We start from the raw sequence: 25,307 nt of genomic DNA, 5'->3' as shown, positions 1-25,307 counted from the left end.
CTGACAACAAAAATTACTACACGACCCCAGGAGCTGGGGGGGACTGAAACCTAAGCCCACCTGAGACCCACTGCCCTGGTGGGGAGGTCAAAGCCCAAGCCTACTGCTCTAAGTGGGGGTGGTAGGGAGGAACCAAAGCCCAAGGGCTTCAGCCCCAGGCGGGAGGCCTGGAACCTGAGCGCTGCCTAGGGTGACCGGATGTCCCAATAAAACCAGGACTGTCCCAATTTTGAGGGGTTTGTCCCACATCCTGACCAGAGTACAGTCGGGATGCCATTTGTCCCAACATTTTGTTTCCTGGTCTTCGGTGGCAATTCGGCGGAGAGTCCTTCAATTTCGGACAATCTTTGGCAGTATTTCGGCAGTGGGTGCTTCTGTCTTTGGTGGCAAGGTTTATTACCCTCCACTGAAATACCTCCGAAGACCATCCGTGACTGAAGGGCTCTCCGCCGAATTGCCACCGAACTCCCAGATGGATGAGTGTAAACAAAAAACCCACGCCCCTCTCCCGCCTCCCTTAGTGGTCCTGATATTTTCCCCTTAACATCTGGTCACCCTAGCGCTGCCAAGGAATGAAGCCCTTGGGCTTTGGCTTTGGCCATAGGCAGTGGGGCTTGGGCTTCTGCCCCATAAGTCTAAGCCAGCCCTGGCGGCCCTATTAAAATGGGGTCACGATGCACTTTGGGTTCATGACCCACAGTTTGAGAACTGCTGTGCTAGATAACAGTGGTTCCTTCCGGCCTTGAAATCTGACTTTCTCTCTACATGATATCACTGCTAACCCTCCAGCTGCAGGAGACAAGTGATTACATGAGAACAGCTTGAAAACATGACCCAAATGAGTCCAAAAGGCACATGAAAATAACTTTAAAATCAATTTTAAAAAAATCACATTTGAGGAAGGAGTGGGAGTGATTTATCGGTGTTGAATTCTTGGGGTTGTTAATACTGCAGCTTGCTCACTGATTGCTTACAATAAAAAGCTACCAGAGTGAAGCTGGCATTGGTTACTAACTGGGAAAGCCATAATAGAACTATTTTCTTGAGTAGCCTCTCAGAGGTTTGCTGTCTCAGGAATGTGCAGTTTGCAGCTGAATCTCACTCTGTTAAAGAGCCTGTTTTGACCCTCGCCTTTGATCTCACACAGGGTACGTCTACACAGCAAAGAAAAACCCGTGGCTGGCCCATGCCAGCCAACTTGGGCTTGCGGGCCTTGGACTGTGGGGCTGCTTCATTGCTGTGCAGACTCCCAGGCTAGGGCTCCAACCCAAGCCCAGACATCTACACAGCAATGAAGCAGCCCCATAGCCTGAGCCCCAGGAGCCTGAGTTGCTGGCATAGGACAGCCGCAGGTTTTTCTTTGCTGTGTAGACATACCCCCAAGGAGAGCACAGATGGGGTTGCGCCAGTGGAAAACCTGTGCTTCTTAGCCCTGGTCTACACTAGGGGCGGGGGGGGGGGAGGGGGATCGATCTAAGTTACACAACTTCAGCTACATGAATAATGTAGCTGAAGTCGCGTACTTAGATCGACTTACCATAGTGTCTTCACTGCAGTGAGTCGACTGCTGCTGCTCCCCCGTCGACTCTGCCTGCGCCTCTCGCGGTGCTAGAGTGCAGGAGTTGATGGGAGAGTGCTTGGGGGTCGATATATCGTATCTAGACATGATCCAGCGGGTAGTGAAGACATACCCCTAGAGTGCTGGTCTCTATGCCTATTCCACTGTGGTTATGCATGTGCGCCATGCACCCGGAGCTGGAAATTTTGAAAGCCATGTCCAGGGCTGTCCTTACCTATATGCAAACTACACAAATTTCCTGGTGCCCTACGCAGCTGCGTGCTGCTCCAGCAGCCAGCCCGATCCCCTGCCAGCTGAGCTGGTCAGGAAAGCTGCCCCCACTCCGTGTCCACTCCACCCCTTCCCCATAGCCTCCGCCCCACCTCTTCCCACCCCTGCTCCACCCCTAGTCCCAGCCCCACCCCCACTCCACCCCTTCCCTGAGCTACGTCCCAGGGGACTGCAACATGGGTCGGGTGTGCCCTGCACTCACTGGACAGCAGGAAGTGGAGTGACTGGGTTCCAACCCCCTCTGCTCTACTGGCTCATGATGGGGGGCAGTTTCACCCCTGTCCTCCAAGCCTCAAGCCTGTTCCTGCCCCCTCCTCTCCCAGACCTTGGGCACAGCCCCCCCACGGAGGCCTAGGGCCAGTCCTCCCCCCTGCACGGAGGGGCTGCGTAGGGCACTACAATGTCTAGGGATGGCCCTGGACGTGTCCATTGGCTTGTGCATGTGCCCTTGCTCTCCTTGTGCCTCCAACCAAGGAGATAAAGGGTGGAGAGGACTCTGACTACCTCTCCAGTTCCTTCTTACCACCACGTGACCCAGATTGGAACCTCCAATATCCAGGGCTTTGTCTCCTTTATTTAGGGTGACCATATTTCCTATGCTCAATACGGGATACCTGGTAGAATTACTTGTATTCAAGCAGGTTCAACGGCAATCAATCAGAACTATGCAGTACAAATGTTCAAATTAACATTAACTTGACTGAGCCCATGTTAAAAAGAAATACTGCAAAGCTGGATTCTTTTTATTTACCTTCTTATCTTTAAGACTTTAGGGGTTTACACGAGGAGGGGTCTCTCTCACACACACACACTCTCTCTCTCTTTTCTCTCATTTGGGGGGTGACTGATGGACTGACCCTCCCTGTCCAGTGCTGTCTGCCCTCCAGGCCTAGCTGGGCCCACAGGACGGAACCGCCTTTCCCGGTACCTGGCGCCGCATCTTCCTGAGGCAGTGTATGTGTGTGGAGGGGGGAGGGGGGGCATGCAGAGTCGCATGCTGCTCTCCCCCAGATTTTTGCCAGGAATCTGATTCACACCAGAATGTGGCCAGCAGCAGCCTTTCATCCCTGTGTGGGAGGGAAGCGGGGAAAGGGATGACCCGGCCACTGTCTTTCCAGAGCTCATCTCTTCTGTGCGCACAGTGTTGAAAGGCAGCTAACACCTCCAAGTTGCTGCTGGCCACCAACATAACCTGTCTGCCTTCTGTCCCCTGGCTACAATGCAGGGAGGAAGGGGTTAAGCCCTAAGGCCATGTTGTGCACCAGGGATCCTGATTCCAGGGGCTTCAGCTGCCACAGAGCCTGACCAGAGAGGTGGCTCAGCAGGGGAGAGTGCATAGGAGACAGAGCAGCCCTGTGCTCCCTGGGGGCAGGACCCAGGGCAGTGGGGAGGGGAGGCAGATGAAGAGGGTGCTAAGCCCCTGCAGGAGGCTGCTGTGGAGCGTGCAGGTTTGGGGCAGGAACAGGCTGGAAAGTGCTTCTCCCCCCCACCCCACCCCCCACACACTCCAGAGCTGGCACTCAGTGGGGGCTGCGCTGATGGCCTACCACCTGCCTTGCACACCCACTCCCCTCGTCGGCCATTGGACCCCCCCCACACACACCCCAGTGGTGGGCGGAGGCTGCCGAGCAGGGATCAGGCCAGCAGCTGGACCCACCAGTACTGATGGTTGGGGGAGGCAGAAAATATGGGACAATTTTTCCATTTTTAAGAAAAAGTTGAAACACCTGAAGGAGGGCTTAAACATAGGACTGCCCCTTTAAAAACAGGATGTCTGGTCACCCCACTTTTGTTTATCTGTAAAACATATGTATATTTGTGAATAGTTTTTAGAAACTTTAGAATTTTAGAGTTTATTCAATGTTTTTTTTTCTTAAAATTCTTATAGTTTGATAGTTTAGCTTCCCTGTCCAGGGATGCCCTGCCCTCCACCCTCCATTACCCTATTATGGGGACAGGACTATGCCCAGAAATCCAGTCTTCAAAATGTATGCTTTCTGCCCGTATTCCTCATCAGTCAGCAATGACCATCAGTGTGCTGCCTCAGGGAAGCCCACATTGTGGCAAGGTGTAGTATCTCCCTCTCGTCATATCTCCCCAGTCATATCTGAGAGGGGTGAGAGCTTCCCCTTCAGAAGTGCTTAATGGAACAGGCCATAAGGCTGCAGTCACCCAGGTCAGGGACCCCCCCACCCGTATATTGTCCTGACTCAGCAAGCAGTGTACCTCCCGCCATGAGGTCTGACTGAAGTGAAGGAGTCTACTTCCAGAGACCCCTCGGCAGGGTCTTCTCAGGACAACCAGGAGCATTCTCATAAACACAAGAGCAAATCCTCCTCCAAATCCACTTTGAAGTGGTCTGGGTCAGCCCTGCCTAAATCAAGCAGGTCTTTGGATAACGTAGGATGCCTTAAGTCTCAGGGGCATGACAAGAAAGCTCACAAGTCTATGGCTCCAGCAGTACCAGCTGTGATCTGTACCATCTAAGCTTGAAGTCTGTGGTCCGATGGCACTGATAAAAGGGAGTCATCAGCTACCAACGGAACCGACTGTCTTGCTCGAATGTGGCAAACACTGTTATTACTCTGGCTCCATTGTTTCGGGCAGACCCCTCTCACTCTGGGAAGAGCCAGGTCTTATGCTCCTCCTAGGATGTTTTTGCTGTCCTGGTCTAGTGACTCCTTCCCTCACAAGGAAGGGCCTGACTCCACTGGGAGATAGGCTTCTCCTGCAAGTCACATCTCCCATTCCTTCCTCAAACTGTAATTTTCCTTCAGTGGGACCATCAGTGCCACCAGTGGATCCAGAATCATCCTTTTCTTTCTCGGGAGATGCTGAGCCACCCTATGAACTGATGCTTCCTCCTCTGAGGCATGCTTTTTAAAAAAAATATATATATTTTTAAAACTCAAATCAAACCCAGGATCCAAAAGTTTGGATATGACATAAACCCGGGCCCTGAGCTGACCTCTGGGGGTATTAGGAGGAAATTGCCCTTGTGGGCAGGTTACAGTATTGCTGTCCCCTTTGGGGTACTTGCTGTTCCTTTGTGGTATTTGGTGGTGGCCTGTGTAAGTGACAGAATACTAGGCAAGATGGTCCTTGGACTGGCAGTTCCTATTAACAAATAATATTTAGTATAGCTTTTTCCAAAACCTAAGCATGATTGTCACCTCTTTCTGGGCTCGTACCTAATCAGGAAGTTTGTACCAAATACTCATGCCATGGTTAAAAGGGGGTTTGCATCTGCCAGCTATAAAGCTTTATAGCTCGCTGTCTGACACTGAGATGGCTAACAAGTGTTGAACAGCTGCTGCCCTTGCTGGTTATCTCTGTAAGGCTACTGTTCATTTTTATTGCTTCCTCTCCCATGCCTTTGATTTGATTTATTGCCTCCTCTCCTGTATCCTTTCCTCTCTACTTCACTTAACTGCTCTAGGAATACACGTGTGTGTGACACAAAGTCCTCTCTCTCTTGCTATCTCCCACCTCCCTCTTGGAACAACTTGGGGAAACTCCTAATGTCTGTTGTGCAGGAAATTCGGAATACACTTCTGGGGAATACACTTCTGAGATTCCACCAAGTCAAAGAGAAATATCAGCTTTTTCAAAGCATATCTGCCTTTGGCCTAACGCTACAACCATTTCTGGAACCCATCCCCAGTTAGAACACAGATTGCTCCTCACATTTAGGAGGCATGGGCCATTTGGCTGGTATTTGCTGAAGTTATTTCCTCTGCAGGAATACTGTGTTCATTTCTGGTGTCCACAAATCAAGAAACAGTGAAAACCAAAGTAATAGAAAAGGGATTACATTTAATAGTGCAAAGAGCAAATCATGCAGTTAGGGACTACCAGCAAGAATTTTTGCTATAAGCTAGGGCCCTTATCAGTTGGAAGGGACAGAGAGAGAGGAAGACCTGGATTTGTTGGTTGATCACAGGATGACTGAGCCAACAATGTGAGGCAACCATGAAAAAAACTAATACTATCCTGGGATGCAGCAGGAGAGCTATTTCCAGTAGACAGGGAAGTGTTCTTGCCTTTGTACAAGGCATTGGTGAGACCTTATCTGGAATACTGTGTGCAATTCTGGTATTTTATGTATAAGAAAGATGAACTCAAACTGGAACAAGTGCAGATAAGAGCTACTAGGATGATCAGGTGAATGGAGAACTTGCCTTATGACAGGAGACTTAAGTAGCTTGGCTTGTTTAGACTAACCAAACAAAGGTTGAGGGGAGATAGGATTGCTCTCTATAAACTACATCAGAGGGACAAAATGCCAGCGAGGAAGAGTAGGTATTTAAATTAAGGCCAATGCTGATACAAGAACAAATGGATATAGACTGGCCATCAATAAGTTTAGGCTTGAAATTAGATGTAGGTTTCTAACCATCAGAGAATGGAAGTTCAGGAACAGCTTCCCAAGGGGAGCACCTAACTTGCTTCAAGACTGAGTGTGATAAGTTTATGGAGGGGATGATGTGATGAAGTTGCTCATAATAGCATGTGGCCCATCTGTGAATGAGGTTAGCAAATGTCTCCAGTGGCCAGGACATTAGAGGGGAGAGCTCTGAATTTCTACAGCAAATTCTTTCTCAGGTGTCTGGTGGGTCTCACCTACATGCTCAGGGTCTAACTGATTGCCATATTTTGGGTCAGGAAGGAATTTTCTCCCGGGTCAGATTGTCAGACCCTGGGAAGTTTTTGCCTTCCTCTGCAGCATGGAGCTTGGGGTCACTTGCTGGTTTGAACTAGAGTAAATGGTAGATTCTATGTAATTTGAAGTCATTTTAAATCAAGATTTGAGGACTTCAGTAATTCAGCCAAAGGTTATGGGCCTTCTACAGAAGTGGGTGAGTGAGGTTCTATGGGCTGCAATGTGTGGGAGGTCAGACTAGATGATCATGACGGTCCCTGCTGCCATTAAAACCTATAAATCTAAATTGGAGAGTATTCCAAGAAGAACTCTGAGAATGATTCAAGATTTGGAAAATGTGCATTACAGAAAGACTCAAGAAGCTCAATCTATTTAGCTTATCAAAGAGAAGATTAATCATAGAATCATAGAATCAAAAGGTTGGAAGGGACCTCATGAGGTCATCTAGTCCAACTCCCTGCTAAAGGCAGGACCACTTTCCCTAAATAATCCCAGCCAGGGTGCGGTCTAGCCGGACCTTAAATAGCTCTAAAGATGGAGATCCTACCACCTCCCTAGGTAACCCATTCCAATACTTCACCACTCTTCTAGTCAGAAAGTTTTTTCTAATATCCAGCCTCGACTTCCGCAACTGCAACTTCAAACCATTGCTCCTTGTTCTGTCCTCCCGCACCACTGAGAAACAGCCTACTCCCTCCTCCTTGGAGCACAGCCTCTTCAAGTAGTTGAAGGGTGCTATCAAATCCCCCCCTTAGTCTTCTCTTCTGCAGGCTAAATAAGCCTATTCCCTTTCAGTCTCGTCTTCAATAAGTCACTGCCTAGAGTCCTCTAATCATTTTTGTTGCCCTCGCACGGACTCTCTCCAATTGTTCCACGTCCTTTTTGGTAGTGTGGCGACCCAAAAAACTGGACCACCCAATATTCCAGATGCGGCCTCACCAGGCCGAATAGAGGGGGAATAATCACATCCCTTCGATCTGCTGGCAACACTCCTAATAAACAGCCCAGTAATGCTATTAGCCCTTTTTGGCTACAAGAGCCCACACTGGTAGGGTCATGTTTCCAACTTTTCCTTCATCTTACCATAACCCCAAGATCCTTTTCTTTCAGCACGTGCTACTTAGCCAAACAGTCCCCAGCCATTGTGCAGTGCATGGGGTTTGTTGCTGTCCTAACAGTGCAGGAACTTGCAACTTGTCCTTAGTTGAACTCATGAGGTTTCTGTGGCCACTTCTCCATTTGTCTAAGTCCTCCCTGAATCCTATCCTGCCCCTTCCAGCGGTCCCACCATGCCCCCCAACTGTGGTGTCATCTGCAATTTACTGTAATATAGCAATTATCCCTTCAAGATCATTAATGAGGACAATTGCATAGACACGGGCTCTAAGACGAACCCGTGGGCACACCACTTGTTACTGGTGCAACTAAAGTCTTGCCTATGTAACGTACCCGCTGAGCCCATTGATCGTCAACCAGCTTTCTACATCCAACTTCACAGTCTCCATTCTCCAACTATACTTCCTTAGTTTGCTGATGAGAATTGCCTGTGGGAAACCGTGTCAAACACCTTTTACCTAAAGTCTGTAAGGTGTAACAACTGTTGTGGAGGTTGTCAAACGCCTTGCCCCCCAATCCACAAGTCAGTCAATCTCTCATCAGAAGCAATCAGGTTGGTCAGCATGATTACCCTTGGTGAATCCATGCTGTCTGCCTTACTGATTCACTTGTTTCTCTAATGTTTCATGGTGCGATTCCTCACCCCTGCTCATGATTTTTCCCGGGCAATTGAGGTGAGAACTGATTGGTTCTGTAGTTCCTTGGATCCTCCTTTTTCCTTTCTTAAAGATAGGTACTATATTTGCTTTCTTCCAGTCCTCTGGGACCTCTCCTGTTCGCCATGAATTTTCAAAGATAATGGTCAACGGCTCTGCAATCACATCAGCTAACTCCCTCAGCACCCTCGGATGCAGTTCGTCCGGTCCCATAGACTTGTGCACATCTAACACAATTAGAGTGACTGGATCATAGTCTGTAATAGGTGAATAGTCATAGTTACACAGGGAACAGAAATTTGATGATAGAGGTTCTTCAGTTGAGCAGATGAAGTAACAAGATCCAATGCTAGACAAATTCAGACTAGAAATAAGGGGCCATTTTTAACAGTGAGGGTAACTGACCATTGGAACAATTTAAGAAGAGGTGTGGTAGATTGTCCATTCCTGGGAAATGTTTAGTCAAGATTGAAAAGGTACGTTCTAGTTCAAAGAAGAATGAATTCAGAGCAGTCATATGGCCTGAGTTGTACAGTAGGTCAGACTCAATGAACACACTGGTCCCTTCTGGTCCATCCAAGGAAAATGAGATGAAGAATTTAACTTCACCAGTTAGAAGATTAGTCTGGGATAAGGCAAAACATCAAATTAGTAACATCAGCACCTGTTGTCTTAAATGTAGAATGTTGCAGTCTGCCAAGACTCTTGACAGCTGTGTTAAGCAGCCCCACCATATGAGAGTGTGTCAAAAGCCGAGCTTGGAATCTTTTCCCCCAGACAGCTTAGGCAAGGTTTGCCTTGTGGTCAGTCTTGGAGGACTGTGTTTGCACAACCCCCTGTGGTGGTTTCACTCTTTCAGGTGGAACAAAGCTCCCACAAGCTGGGAATATTATGGTCCAATTTCCAGGGCACGGGGTCCCTGGTACTGCACGCAGTAGCGGGGTGGGCAGGCACCAGTGTAAGTCTGAGCTGAGAGTACAGTGTTTAATCTGCTGCTTGGACACAGTCCTTGGTGTGTGTGATCCTCTGTTACCTGATATATAGGCAGCCTACTGGAAGGCTAGAGCTCAAGTGGCCAGAAAAAGAGTGATCTGATTGTGCCATAAAGTATCCTATGCACTGTTTTTTGTTTGGTTTTTTTTTTAAAAAAACACTCTGCGGCAGCAAGTCTCCAGCCCTGGGCCAGCTGAGTCGGGCTTGCACGGCTAATGCTACGAGGCTAAAACTAACAGTACAGATGTTCCTGATGAGGCAGGCGCCCAGGCTGTGGTGAGTGGGGAGGGTCTCAGAGCCCAGGCTGCAGCCCAAGCAGGAACATCTGCATGGTTGTTTTAGACCCTAGTGCGAGCCGGAACATGGTCTACACTATAGTGTTAGGTCGATGTAAAGCGGCTTATGTTGACCTAACTTGGTCAGCATCTAGTGCTCCTGCCAATGTAAATCGCCCACTGCCTCAACTTAACTCCACCTCCGTGAGAGGCGTAGCACTTAAATCAGTGTAGCAAGGGTGATGCAGTGTCTGTGTAGAGACTACATTACTTAAGATTGGCAGTCAGCCCTGTGTGGAGCTGACAGCTGGAGGTCCCTTCCCTCCCCGTGCTGACAGCCTGACCTGCCAGCCAGGTGCCAGGCTTACAGACTCAAAAAACTGTCAGCACTGGGGCAGGGGATGCCCAGCTGTGAGCCCCATGCCCAGCTGCCAGGTTGGGCTGTCAGTGCCGGAGGGAAAGGGGGTAGTTGTGAGCCCCACACCTGGCTGCTAGCTGGAATGTCATGCTGGGGTCAGGGATGAGGCAGTTGTGAGTCCAGTGCCTGGCTGTCAATGGTGGAGCCGGGGGCTCCAGCTGTTGGTGCCTCTCAATGCCTCTCACAGTTCAGGCAGTGGAAGCACTCCTGATGAGGATGCGCATCACCACCAGAAGAAGCAGAACGTGGATGTGAACTGCCGCTTTAATTACTGCAGTGGCTGTACGTTGACTTGGCTTAAGCCAACTTCATTCTGTAGTGTAGACAAGCCCATAGTCAGTTGATTCGGGCTCTGAGACTTGCTGCTGAGAGGTGTTGTTTTTGCAGTGTTAACATACCCTGAGTTTCATGGATGTGCAGGAGGGAAGAAAATACTCTTCCCCACCCCAACCACTGCATTGTGGGTAAGTAATCTATGCAAGAGGTTTTTAAAAACCTGTTTGTGACTCTTCGTGCTACTTTTGGTTGCTAATGAAAGAAACTGACAATGTATTCCTGCTTCCCTGCCTGTCAAGCATGGTTGAGCTGACACCTGTGTTGGGGGTTTCAGATATGGACTGGAGCTCTTTCACACTGTCATTGAAGGAGTGGGGATGCTGGCTCTTTACCAAGGAGATCTCTTCTTCAAAGTCTGTATTAGCACCTAGTTAGCTGCACTATCTAACAAAAACAGCCTTTCCAGCACTCTCCCTGCAGAGTCCTCTCCCTCTCCGTTTTCACAATGCACTAGTTCCCTAGACGTCTGTTTCTCTTAGAACATCACTGGATCTGATTTTTAAATGTACAGCTCCAAGCAGTCACTCACTCATTTTGACAAAATTCTCTTTGGTTTCATTTTTCCGTTATTCAATAGAAGCGGGAACGAGCATTCCTCCCACCAGCCCTTTGCTGTGCCTGTATCCCCTTTATTGGTCTAGTTAGTTCACCTGATTTGTACCCAATGGCTGTTGTGTTTCTTGGCACAAGTGCTCCAGTTTTCTTGGGATAAGATCTCTTGGATGTGGACTGTGCTCGCTATCTCTTGGGGTCTTCTCGAATTGAGAGTCACAGATGGCCCTTGCTTGAAGCTGTGGGATGCTACAGCAGGGGTTCTAAAACTTGCCCATGGTATAGAGCAAGTTCTTACAGATACCGTAGGCACCACAAGACAATTGTATAACATGCTGGTGGCTATTGTACACATGGGAAAATGTCTAGTGAAGATCTAGTCCTTTAATAAAAGTGGAAGAGCCAGTGGCCAGCCTGTGCTCCATAGACCACTTTTGAGGAGGCTTTGTGCTAGGGGCTGTGATCAGGGCTTCAGACTGTGTATGCTGGAATTGATTGATAAGGCCGGCCTTTAGGAGCAAGGGCTAGTCCTGGCTCGAAACTGTCACTTGCCATCATTTTGCCCATTCCAGGGGAGGAATGTATGGGCCACTTCCTTCCTGCTGTTCTCCACCTCTCCTGGTCAGCTGGGCCCCACCGTCCCTGCTGCATTATTCCCCAGTCAGGTGAACAAATCAAAGGCGCCGAGAGGGGATTGATTTGCCTGACAGTTGGCTGGTGGGGGACTGGTATATGTGCGTGTACGGTAGTTTGGGAAGGCAGTGGCGTAAGAGGGATGGATGAGTGAATAGTGCCAGTTTATGCTGCATGATAGCAGCAGGCAGTATGGGATTTGTTTGTTGGTTCCTAGTGTCACTAGTGGCTGGTTTCCCTCACTGGGCTGCTGCAGTTAGGGTGATGGGAAGAACTGTGCAGGGGCCAGTGTGATAGGTTCCCCCTGGGGTGCCGCTTGGAACTGGGAAACCACTGAGCCCTCCTCTCCCACCAGCCTGGCCTCTCGTTTACACTGTTTTGCTGTGACAAGCTGCCAAGCTCTCTCCAGGCTCCAGCTTGCACTTTCACTAGCACACATACAGGTAGGGACACACCCAGCTGCAGTTACATGCAAATGCTGTGACCAGCTATTGCATGGGAAGGCTGTAGCTAGAGTATTTCCCAGCTACTCAACCAACCCCCCCGAGTTTAAACCCAAAATTATACCATTTTGCACTGCACAGGGAACTGTGCAGCATAAGATAGTGAAATTTGCCCACTCCATCAATGTGGAGAGGAATATACAACAGATTTCTGCCCCAAGTTATGATTCCCACACACTGGCTGTAGATAAAGCAAAAACAAGTTTATTAACTAAAAAATATAGATTTTAAGTGATTATACTGGATAGCAAACAGATCAAAGCAGATTACCTAACAAAACACGCAAACTAAGCTTAATATACTATAGAGACTGGCTGTGAATAGCAGATCCTCACCGTAAATGATTATACCAGCAGGCAGCAGATTCTTAAGGGGCAAGCTACACTAGTTTACAGCTTGGAATCCCCAGGTGTTCCGTTCACAGGCTAAAAATCCCTTTACGCTGGGTCCAGCACTCCCCCCCTGCCGCCCTCAGTTCAATCTCTCTGTTCTTTAGGTGTTCCCAAGAGTCAGTTTGGGCAGGGAGTCAGTGCAGATCCATGATGAGGTCACTCCCCTGGCTTATATAGCTTTTGCATAGGGTAGGAACCTTTGTTTCAAAGCTTGTCAGTGGAAGAATACTGACATCCCACGATGAAGTCCAGCAGCAGGTGGCCTGGTCACATGTCCCTGTAGTATCTCAGCAGCCGTTACTCAGAGGTTGTTTGTAGCATTCTCAGGAAGGCTCCCCAGGTGGGAGATAAGCTTCTCCTTAGGCCTATTGACTCCCTGGTCAGGTGGAGTCAATGGGCCTGGCTCTAGCTGAGCCAATCGAGATGTGACAAGAATCTGACCTGGTCCACAATGGAATGTCTCCTCTTTTCACATCCATCGCCTCTGTCAGCTCTGCCCTTCCCTGCTCCCAGGCCTGCACACTTTGGCTTTTCTCTCTCCTCCTCCAGCTTCACCCCTTTCTGGTGGGTCTCCCACTTCTGTGTAATCTCTCCTTCATTCCCTCTTCCACCCTGTGCTCCTGCTAAATCCCTGCTCTGCTCCAGCTCTGCCTTTAGCCTCACCCTGTTCTCCCTCTCTGCCTACTGCTCACTCACTGGCTCCCTGTGCTCTCACGCTTTCCATCCCTAACAGCTACTCTTTTAGTGTCACCTTCCCATACACAGCTTTACACCTTCTTCCACGCTGCCCCCTAACCAGGAGCTGCCTCTCCATCCTCCTCTATCCCTCTCCGCCTTCAAAGTAATCCCTCCTCGCATCTCTTCCTGCACCGTCCCTCTGCTCTGCTCTTGGTCAGTGCCTGTCTGATTAGATGGAGCTCTCCTGACCGGGAAGCCAGTCTTGCCCTTGTTTTCAAAGCACTATATAAACTCATAACCCCGTAACAATAAATATTGAGTTAGCAAGGCAGTGGGTCTCTGCCCAGGCAGGGGAGGCAACCCTGTGGAGTGGCTAGAGCACTGGACTAGGCGTCAGAAGAAACGTACTCTAATCCTGGCTCTGAGACTTACCTGGCTAAATCACTGCTGTGCCTCAGTCTCCTTGTCTGTAAAATAGGGCTTATGACATGCTCCTGTGTGAAGTACTTGGAGTCTGTGGGCCCCAGGGAAGAGCCAAGTGCTGTAAATGAATATTGAGGGTTCCTGGCTGCAGTTTGTGTTCTTGCATCTCTTGCATACCAAGCTAGGAAGAGACATGGCATGAATGTCACAGCTCGGACGCAGCCACACAAAGTGATTGTTACCTTGAATTCCACCCTAGGGGCTGTGGAGCCCATAAAGGAGACTCTCTTCTGTTGATCATGGAACATGCTCTGAAAGGCTTTTATGAACGATTTGCAATGACTACGGAGGAGGGATTGTCTTGTGCATAAGGCACTGTCCTGGGGCTCTAGTATTGTCTTTGTGACTGTGGGTTGAATCTTGTTGTCTCAGTTCCTCCTCCACTCAGTGGGGATAATCCGCTGCCTTCTTGGGGTGACCCAGAGAAGCCATTGATGCTGCTGAGGAGCTCAGATACTGCAGTCATGGGGTGACACACCACAGCTACATAATTAGAACTTTAGTTTCTTGGAACTGCTTTTGCAGTAGCTGGCTGTGTGTTTGGCTCCACATGTCTGGCCATGAGCTATTGCCATTTCCACGTGAAGCTAGGCCATGCCTTGGCTGGCTCTGCCCCTCAAGCAGACACCCACTCCTTTACTTGCAAAGAGAAAAGAGCTGCTTTCCTCTCTTTTGCTTCTCAACCCCTCCCCCCCCCCAGTTCAGATGTTAGCAGTGCTGTCCCTTATCAGCTCCTTCCCTGCATGCCTGCAAAGGCAGGGAAGTTTGTCACATCCCAGTAGGTGGGCACCTCTAGGACGTCTGCTCTATGGGAGGGGTACCAGACATGTCCCTCCCCTCCTTCAGTTCCCTTTGCAACTTACCAGCCAATGTGGTTTGATCAGAAGGTCTGTTGTGGGTGGAGCTGAGCTGGGAGCCTGCATCTCATTGGGCATGGACACCTGAGCCCTACACCCTCTCCCCTGGCTGCTGCTGTAACAGGCCAAGGTCTGGCTTACAGGGGCTATTCTCCAGCCTCCTCTTTAGTCTCTGCTGAGCCCTGTAGGAGCAGGTCTCCTCTCCAGTTGTCCCTATTGCCACTGCATCCCTCAGCACCCAGCTCAGAGAAGCAGCTCCTTCCCCAGTGCCTGCTGCCTCCAGGAAAAAGGACCCAGAGGAAGGGTTCCCCAAGCAGTGGAGGGGAGGCAGAGATGGAGAATCCTCAAAGGCGATGGAGAGAATCCTTCAGAGGCACAGGGGCAAGGGAGAACAGAGCAGGAGAGGTGGTGCGGGTGTCCCCAAAACGAGGAGCAAGTTGAATGGTGACAGCATGTCTCCCATGAGGGGGTAGGCAGGGAGGGGCCACCACTGCCTTTGTTGATCTTTTAAAGTCTTTTTTTTGCCTTTCTGCTCAGTGTTTGACTTCCCTGGAGAGACCCGGTCTGCAGTGCGACACTCCCAAAAATCAGCCTCTTGCTCCTGCCCCCCAGATTCTAACCTAAGGGTACCGTAGCCTCCCCAGCAGAATAACCCTGCTGTAGCTCAGACACAAGGCAGGGCTCACTGGGAGAGGTTCACTGTCGTCTGTGTGATGCAGGTGGTCACGCTGGATGATGATCATAGTCATTTCTGGCTCTGAGTTGCCCATGGCCTTTTCCAGGCTGCTCAGCCTTTGTGTGAAGGACGGTATGCTGGATGTTTCCATGTGGCCTTTGGCTGGAGTGCTTCCTGGGCTGTGAAGGGGAGGGAAGCTCCTGTCCTCCAGCATGCAGCTGGGCTGGGGCAGTTTGAGACAATGCAGAGGAAGAATAAGTGAACAGTGCATGGTTGTCTAGCCACTTTGCTTCTACAGAAATGCATCCTGTAAAACCAGTTGGAATGTTTCCAGCAAATGAGTCTTAGATTAATAGCTTGGGATTTAGAGCTGTAATTATCACTGTCAGATGCAAACCTCCTTAAAGCTGGGAGGTGACTTGGTCATTGCAGCTTGTGCAGTGAGAGTCTTTGCATGTCTGCGCTTGGAATCCTGAACACAGGCTGAACACAGGCTCCAGAATCAGGTGGCACCTTAGAGACTAACAAATTTATTTGAGCATAAGCTATCGTGGGCTACAGCCCACTTCATCGGGTGCGTAGAATGGAACATATAGTAAGAAGATATGTATATACACACACACACATACAGAGAACTTGAAAAGGTGGAAGTTGCCATATCAACTCTAAGAGGCTAATTAATTAAGATGAGCTGTTATCAGCAGGAGAAAAAAAACTGTTGTAGTGATAATTGAGATGGCCCATTCCAGACAGTTGACAATAAGGTTTGAGGATACTTAACATGGGGAAATAGATTAAATTATGACCCAGCTACTCCCAGTCTCTATTCAAGCCCAAATTAATGGTATCTAATTTGCATATTAATTCAAATTCAGGAGTTTCTCATTGGAGTCTGTTTTTGAAGCTTTTCTGTTGCAAAATTGCCACCTTTAAGTCTGTTACTGAGCGACTAGAGAGGTTGAAGTGTTCCCCTACTGGTTTTTGATGTTTTGAATGTTAACCAAGGGCCGCTTGCTAGACCAGTTTCCTCGTGGGGAGGAGGCTAATCACATCCAGAGTTAGAGCTGCTTTGAATGGAGGAAAGAGCATATCCAAAAACACCATAGAGAGCTGATAAGAAAACCCTGCACATGGTATCAGGCACCCACATGCAATTCAGCCACATACTGCACAGAAGAGAAAGAGAGGTTTTAAAGGAATAACACACGGAGTGGGATATGCTTCCCAATACACCCAAAGATAAATGACCTATCTAGCATTCTGAAAAACTAACTGAAGCATGATAATTTGTCTTGTTTCTGCAGCAGAGATGGATAATCCTAAATTTACCTCCCCTTGCACAGGAACTCCGAGTAGAAAGATCTCTGCATTAGCAGCTCTCCTGAATTTGCCCTGCACCCCTTGTCTGGACAGGAAGCTGCTTTACAGAGCAGGCAGCTAACTCAGCTTTGCTTGGGGCAGACCCACTGACTGCTAATCTCTTTTGCCACAGCTGATCCTGGTAGGAATGTATCTGTTTCCCTGGCTCAGAGACCAGCCAGTCACGCGTGTCATGATGTCATTCTACTGAAAAGGCAGGAAACATCTGTTGTCAAATAGCATTTCTAGGACACAAACCAACTGTGATGCAATTAGGCTTGTTTCTGTTCAATGGAAACTTTGGGCTCAGTTTACAGAATGTGATGTGTTGTGAAGAGCTGGTAGCTCCATGGAGAACCAAGTGTCTGTTTTTTAACCTTAGGCTTAATCCAGTCCAAACATGCCTGCTTCGTCTAAAAGTGTCAATGTTCTCACCTCCTGGCTATAGCCAGTGTAACCGAATGTGGTCTAATGGTCCACTCTGCCCGCTCAGGAACGAAGGGCTCAGATTTTTGCTCACAAATAGATGGATTCTTATTAGTGTAAATGACAAGATTACAAAATGTGCTACTCTCTCATTGTGCGACCTGCAGATTGGGATGAGCCTGGAGAGGGAGACTGGCTGAGATTTAATTTACTATTGATTTTTTTTTATATCTCTGGGAATGAGATCTGCAGCCCTTCTTTCATGTTCATTGTAATGCCCCATATGCTGATATGCAATTTCCTGTCCAGGCTACCCCCAGCCAGAAGTGACCTGGTATAAGGATGATGAGGAGATGGACCGATACTGCGGCTTACCGAAGTATGAGATTTTCCGGCATGGAAACCGCCACACCCTGCAGTTATACAAGTAAGAAAGAAAGCCAGAGACTATTTGAGTTTGCTGGAGGAATCCTTTCCATATAGCTTGTTTTAACAGAGAGAATACAGATTATTCAGCACAGCCTGAGCTATCTGCTTCTAATTGTGTGAATGCCAGTTTGAGAGAGACACTTCAGTCCTGCCTTCCCTCACCCCCACCATCCATTCACAATCCTGAGCTTTGAATGCCTAATATGGCCATTACTATCAATGGTAGCCATCATCATCAGTTCAGTTTGCAGCATGTGCCAACTTTCCATCACCTTCTCCCTAATGCAACCCCATTCTGGTTATTGTCACCCCCTTTATTAATCTGACCCACACCCTGCCAGCTCAGGGACTCAGCCAGAGCCCCTACTACTGCAGCCATTCTCTGGTGTAATGCAGAAGGCAGCAGGTTGGGGGTATTAATATCTTCTAAGTATATTAACTCTGGAAGCAGCATGTGTCTCAGGCCGCAGGGGGGGAAGACCCTCTACACAATGATGGGAGCCGTGAGATGAAAAGGCAGAGGAGCTGATGGTGAACAATAGTGGTGAACGCAGCAGACAGATAAGACAGGATGAGGCTGGAGCTTCCTTTTAGGAGTGCCCCAAAGTGGCTTTTGGCAACCTTGGTTAACCCACAGGCAATGGAGTGATGAGGACAGACTCCAGATTGGAAGAGGTCAGGAGGAGAGCTGGATCAGAGACAGTTGAGGCAGTTAGAATAAACAGCAGGGTTTTCCCAAGCTCTGCCCACAAACCAAGCTCTACCTGCTTGACACCAGTGTATGACGCTGCTTGCAATAGACTTTACAGATGGTCAAATCACGGTCATGTGGACTCTGCTGTTCCCATGGCCAGGGCTGGTTTATGGTATTGACATATGCTAGGCCCCATATCCCAGTCACATGGTGATTTAAAAACTATTTTTAGTCCACACAGCAGGTTTTTAAGTGCTGGTATTCTCCTAGGTGCCACCCATTTGTGACACCAAAATGAAATTACTCTCTGAGCAGATTGTGCAGCTCTTCATGATATGGTTTCCCTTCTCCATTCTGGCATACTGTGATCAGCAATGAAAGAACTCGCAATGTTGACATTCATATTACTGTAATTGTGCACGAGAGTCAATACCTTACTGCGATGCACGGGGCAAGCCACACCTCTTAGAGCCATTGTTTCAGGCTCTCTGCATACTGTGGCAGCTGTTACTGCATTGGTTGTGCTCAGGTCATATTTTCTAAGTTTTCTTCACAATCACCTGGGTAGAAACTAACTCACTTTTAAAATGGAAGCTGAGATTCTGGCTGGCAGCTTCAGTGTTCTGATTCAGTACATCCCAGCCCAATTTGAGTCCTAGGTTTTGGAGACAAGAGAGAATTAGGGAGCTAGGACAGTGTTTAAGGGTGGCACGTAGCCACTGACAGCAGCATGTGTTCTTCCTAAAGTTCATAGCTCACGTTGTGAAGTTTACCGGTGGAGATTCAGCTCTGCTACACTGGCATACATTGACTTCCCACTGACTCCTGGTTTATACCAGTGTAACAGTAAACATGTGAACTTCTTCCCTGAGCAGCTGTGTATTCTACTTGGGTGTGTGCGGACCCAGCACGCTGGAGCCAGAGAATTTTGCCTCAAGTACCCACAGAGGGGTGGCAGTTGTGCCTCATGGTCATAGCTCCTCCCTGGGCTATATGAAGCGGCACTGTTTGTATCCCCTTCAGTTCCTTCTTACTGCCCGTGGCTCGAGTTGCAGCTCTGTGTGGTTTTTACCTCACAATCCTCTATTTAGTGACTTTTCTAGTTGTATGTAGTTAATTAGTGTTAGTTAGCTGTAGTTTTATGTTTCCCTGGTGATATCCTCCCTAGGCTTCAAACATTGTCTGTTGTGTGGGGGACCGATTCCCCAGATGCCATGTTTGTTGTGTTAAGGCAAGGCCCATATCAAGGAGCAAGATTTGATTTGCAAATTATTCACCAAACGGACTCAGGTGGCGAGGGATCTTTGTCTGAAGTGGCACCTGCTTGAACAGGCCATGCGGCCTGCTTCAGCACTGAGGTCCTCGTCAGATCAGAGGTCACCCTCCCCACCCCTCGTCAGGGACCCCTCTCATGAGATACGGCTCCTTGATCAAGTCCATTTTCTGCTGGCTTTAGAAGCAGGGAAGGAGGTTCTGCCAGAACATCAGGTTCATGGTTTCTCCTGGTACTTTCTGGTGCCCAAATCCAAAGAAGGGGTAAGACCCATTCTCAGTCTTTGTGTCCTTAACAAATCTATCAGATACATGAGGTTCTGAATGGTCACTTTATCGACTGTTCTCCCCGTGTTGTCTCAAAACATCTGGTTTGCTGCTCTGGACCTTTAGGATATCTACTGTCATGTGGCAATTTTGCTGGGTCACAGATATTTCCTTCCGTTAGTCCTAGCGATGCGTCATTTTCAGTACACAGTTCTTCTATTTGGCTTCTCTTCTGCTCCCTGGGTCTTTTCCAAATGCAAGGTCATCGTGATGGCGTATCTTAGAAAGAAAGGAATCCACATATTCCCGTATCTAGAGAACTGGTTACTGTGGGATAGGTCCAGAGAGGAAATTCTTGATCATATCAACACTACATTGTGCTTGCTCGACTGTCTGGGTCTCAGCCTAAATACTGAGAAGTCAGCTTTGGTTTCCACTCAGAAAATTGAGTTCATTTGGGGTCCTAACAGATTCTGTAAGTTTGAGAGCATGTCTTTTGATTGACTTTTTTTTCAGGAGATTCGCCACCTTTCTTCAGTCTGCAGTCTCAACCTACAACAACCATTTGCATATACCAGAGGCTCTTGGACCACATGTCTGCTTGCACGCAGGTCGTCCAGTTTGCAAGGTTGCACCTTCATCTCCCTCAAATGTTGCTCAGGATGGTTTATCGTCTGACTCTTTGCCCCTTGGACAGATTGGTTCATCTTCCTCAACTCGTCCTGGTCTCCTGGCAGTGATGGGTGCGTCCAGACAATCCAGCCCTTGCTGGCCAGGTCTGTTGTTGCTGGCACCTCCCTGATGAGTTGGGGAGCACACCTGGGGTCACTGAAGGTCCAAGGTCTGTGGTCAGAGTAGGTCTACAATGTGTTTCACGCTTTTTTGGACCATATCAGGGAGTGGTTCACATACTTGCTGATAATGCCACTGTGATGTATTACGTGAACAAGCAAGAGGGAGCATGCTCCAGGATGCTCTGCCTAGAGGTGATCAGGTTGTGGCAGTTCTGCATTGAGGAGAACATTATTCCAATAGCTGACCATTTGCCAGGGGTCTAGAATCATTTTGTGGACCATCTCAGCAGGAATTTTCCCCTGGGTCATGAATGGTCTCTGAAGACAAGCATCCTCTAGGTCATCTTCACAGCTGGAAGCATCCCAACAATTGACCCATTTGCTACAAGGTACAACAGGAAATGCAATCTGTTCTGCTCTCGAGAGGGCCTCAGACTGGACTCCCTGTCCGACACCTTCACCTGGCAGTCAGCTCTCCTATATGCTTTTCCCCCAGTCATCCCACAGGTCATCCTCAAATTGAAGGCAGATTGGGCCAAGCTCATTCTCGTTGCCCAGGCATTGCCAAGGCCCTGCTGATTCTCCCACCTTCTTGCATTGTCCATTCAGCCTCCCATACCACTTCCTCTCCCTCCCTACTCGCTCAGAATCACAGTCACACCTTGCCTTCCACGGTCAGCTCCCGGCATCTCCAGGCATGGCTGCTTCATGGCTGAGTGATGAGGAAGAGCGATGTTCGGAGGCTTCTGTCCAAGACATCTTGGAGTATCTGCTGCACCATCAGTCATCTGGACTTGCACTTAGCTCATTGAGGGTTCACTTGGTGGTGATATCAGTGTTTCATCCTCCCATGCAGGGAAGATCAGTCTTCTCCAATGCCATAGTAGCAAGATTCTTAAAAGGGCTTCTTGGTCTCTGTCTTCCAGACCAAGAGCCAGTCCCTTTGTGGGACCTTAACACAGTCCTAGTGGCTTTGATGGGACCTCTGTTTGAGCACCAGGCATCTTGTCCCTTTCTGATTTTGGGTTAGAAGGCTGCACTCCTGGTAGTGATAACATCTGCTAGAGGAGTTGTGAGTTTCAGGCTCCGATGGCAGAGCCTCCTTATACACAATTCTCCAAGGACAAAGTGACTTTAATGACCACACCCAAAATGTTGCCTAAAGTGGTTTCTCAGTTTCATTTGAACCAGGTGGTATGTTTACCTGTGCCTTTTTTTCCTAAGGCACATTCATCTCTGAAGGAGCAGTGTCTCTATATGTTAGATGTCAGGCAATGTCTGGCCTTTTACCTGGACAGAACTAAACTGTTTTGTGCTTCGCCTCATCTGTTTGTGTCATATGCAGACCATATTAAGGGACAGGAGGTCTTTTTCGCAGATGACCTCTAAATGGATAACATCCTGTATTAAGGCTGCGTATGAAATAGCTTTGGCTACGCTCCTTCAGCGGGCACGAGCTCATTCTGTGAGAACTCAATGTCAATAGCATTCCTCTGGGACGTACCAATCCTAGACATGTTGCAGGGTTGCTACATGGGCGTCCACACATTTACAAACCATTACGCCATCACTGCAGCTTCCAGGGCCGATGCAAGCTTTCGTAGAGTGGTCCTGCAGTCCTTATTTAGATAGAGTCCCACCTGCAGGGGTGGATGGGGTATGCTTGTGAGCCACCTATGTGGAATACATGGCTGCATCTGCTCAAAGACATTGGAGTTTTGTCTCTGGGCGTTCAATGAGAAAGAACCAAGCAGGGTCAGAGTGACACTATCCTGTTTAGCTGGGGGAGGGTCTATGGCCATGAAGTGTGAGTACCATCTCCTACAAGTACTGCTAGGCAAAATTCTCTGGCTCCAGCATGCTGGGCGTGCACACAGCTAAGTGGAGACATGTCTGCATCATGTCTCAAAGAACCACAGTCACAGTAAGTAACCGTTTCATCTTGAAAAAGCAGCAAGCCTTATGGATCTTTGTCTGAGAGAAGCCCTGGAGCTATGATGGCAGAGAGATTGCGTCTGTTGCATCTGTTGTGTTAATCTTGATGGAATATGTTGGCTCCGAGAGTCAGAAGTGTTCACACAACCTTTTCACTGTACAACATTAAACAATTAAACAAGGCTCAGGGTTATGGAATACAGAAACCTCCGCCTGCTTAGCCCATCACAAGTCTTTTAAACCTGTTATTAAAGAAACAGAAAAAAAAAACGGGGGTGAGGGGGGGCAGTGAAATAAATTTGAAAGGTAAAATTATCAAGTAGGGCTTTCATTTTAATGATATTCCTTATTCCCTTTAGTGGTAGAGAGGTTTTAGGACACCAAGCCCTGTCTGATGGTATTAAAGGTGGTAATAACTGCCCTTTATGGGGAGGTGGGAGAAGAAAAGAAGTTTGTTGAAATGGCTGGAGCTGTCGTAGCTGTTGTGGTTGAAGTCCGATCTTACTTCCTAGAAGACACATCACTACAAACACATGAAAGAGAAGAAAAAAGAACAGCAAAGAGAGATAACGCAGCTTCTTTCTGAAGGACTGGCTTGTACTTGTAACCTCACTGGTGGAGAAACACAGGCCCAGCACGCAGTCTGATCAGCCACTCCAAGACCTGGCAAACTTGTACCAGCATCTGCCTGTTTTGAACAGGGGTTCATAACCATTTTTTTAATTCCTGTCCCACCTTGGCATTATTTTTTAATTGAGTTTAAACACGGGCTGGGGGGTTATTTGGGGATTGGATGGGAGTTGTGGGAGAGACAGGTTTGGGAGCTGGTGGTAGTGGTAGGGGTGCAGGGAGTGCAGGGAGCTGTGTGATTGTGCCAGTGACCACAGCTCGCTCTGGCTGGCTCCCTCCTCCGCAGCCCATTCTCCGTCTCCTCTTCTCTCCTCCCCCTGTGCTCACAGGCACTTGCAAGGGATGGACTTGCTACTTCCACAACAGGGATGGGGCTGGTTTGCTGGGCTCTGGATGGACTCTGCCCACAGCACTATGTGGGGTTCCCACTGATGCTCACCACTGGGCTCTGGGGACTTTCCCTGCTCATTCTGCCACCGAGCAGCTTAGCACTGTGCTGGCCCTGGCACCCCTGGAGGTGGGCTTTGCCTGCCGAGCTGGGCTGTGCATGTGGGCAGCGGGGTGACTTAGATTTGGGGGAGTTCAGCAGCCTCCAGCCCTAGCCACCATTACCTGTGCTGCCCCTCCATCACGACAGAGGGACAGACGGGCCAACTTTGAGTGGTGTTGTGACCTTGTGGGCCAGGTTGCAATGCCATTCTCTTAAACTGGCCTGGCTCACTGCATGCATCTAGAAAGTCTGACACCCATGCCCCCAAGGTGAGAACCTCTGGTGTAGGGCATTGCCTCTCTGCCATAGACTCACAGCAGTGTTAAAACTTGTACAGTCTTGGCCGGCTGAGCTAGACTCTCATTAGATAGAAGACAAAAGGACAGGGATAGGAGGGATAAGAAATAAAATGGGGAAGGAAAAGGAGACACAGGGAAGGGGTGATGGCAGGAACCAGGCAGTGTTCAGGATTTAGCTGGAGCCGGTGGAGGTGGTGATGTCTGTCTAGGTCCTTCTGGTCCAGTCTATTGAAGGCATCTGTCATGATCAGGCTGACAAAAGCCCAGCAGATCCCAGGAGATGGTGGGGGTGGCAGCCATGATGGTGAAGCTCATTCCTTTCCTGTTCACCCATCTCTCAGCTGGCCAGCTGATTAATTTTAAGAACCCGTCCCACAAAGGGAGTGATGGGTAGAATAGCCCATCCCCTCATTATTTTACCTCTCCATTAAGCCTCATTTCCAATGCACTACGTTTGGCTCACAGATTTCCAGTGCCACCCTCCTCTGGTTTACCAGACATGATTTGAACAGTCCTTGATACATTAGGAGGCCATTTGGTTGTTATAGGTGACCGGAACCTTTTATGAACTTTTATCCACTTTCCCATGGTGAGGTTCATAAATGGAGTTGACCTGCTAGGCCTCACTTGTTACAACTGGTCGAGGTGTGTCTCAAACAGCTACTGGGCCAGGGCATGTGAGGTGAGGTTGAGTCGGAGGAGTGATCTCATTGGACTGGTTTCCTGTGGCAGAAAGGAAGGCTGGGGGAGAAATTCAAGAAGCAGAGTTAGATGGAACACATCAGAATCTGAGAGAAGAATCCTGCCTGGGGATTCATTCGATCAGGGTGGAATCAATAGAATTCTTGGTGCTAGCTGTTCCTTCTTCACCACAATCCTCTCCAGTTTAGGCCAGTGCCAATATTTCAGCCTATGCCTCCTGCATGTGGAAACTGAGGATCATATTGTGGCTGCCTTGCATACGTTAGGGAGTCTCTTGACAAGCCACCTGCTCCAGCGGCAACCATCCATCCTCTTGTTGCTAGTGCTCTGGGAGCATTGGGTGTGGGGAAGCAGGCCAGCACTGATTGTAGTGCTCCAGACTCAGCTGGGCATCTGAGCAACTATGGCTTCACCCCTGTGCGTTCGCCTGTGTCTGTGACGCAAGAAGGGGGAATGCATGGCTGCACCACTGGAACTGGTGAATCGGTGCCTCTAGGTATGCGTGCTTGGGCAACACCTTCCAGCCAGCTGTGGCTAAGAGCCATAGGAAAGGCCTCATCTAGCCAGGAAAGCTCAAAGTTTCAGCGTAACTCTCACTTAGCCAAACAGTCACCACTTCTCAGTATGTTTTTTTCTTAGTCTTTTTGCCTTGACAAATTCATGAAAATTTCACAAGCACTTGTGGTTTGGTTAGACTCTGCCTGATTTGAGCCCTTTAGTATTTGTGATGTCATAAAGCTCTGAGACTGCTGTGTAGGGTTCAGCTGAACACCTGTGTTCAACATTAAATACATGTATACGACTCCTCAGTGACCAACTGCAAGCTCAGATGTCAACCAGACCTATATACCCTTAGCTATCTCCATAGGCGGCCATTTGTTCACCTGGCCAATATTTTTATACTGCAAACAGACTTGAAAATAATAGTGA

The 25,307-nt window shown here is 48.7% G+C and overlaps 1 protein-coding gene across 2 annotated transcripts in view; it reads left to right on the top strand.

The window, feature by feature from the left end:
* The window catches only part of ALPK3 (alpha kinase 3), a 95,662-nt gene that overhangs the window by 39,021 nt on the left and 31,334 nt on the right, over positions 1 to 25,307 (top strand). For both annotated transcript variants that reach the window (XM_032799811.2, XM_032799810.2), the window contains one exon: positions 17,175 to 17,292. In XM_032799811.2, coding sequence (XP_032655702.1) covers positions 17,175 to 17,292 — 118 coding nt within the window. The remainder of the gene's footprint in view (positions 1 to 17,174; positions 17,293 to 25,307) is intronic.

This window comes from Chelonoidis abingdonii, chromosome 9 (genome assembly GCF_003597395.2).
Source record: "Chelonoidis abingdonii isolate Lonesome George chromosome 9, CheloAbing_2.0, whole genome shotgun sequence".
Classification (NCBI taxonomy): Eukaryota; Metazoa; Chordata; order Testudines; family Testudinidae; genus Chelonoidis; species Chelonoidis abingdonii.
This window is presented reverse-complemented; position numbering and strand designations above follow the sequence as displayed.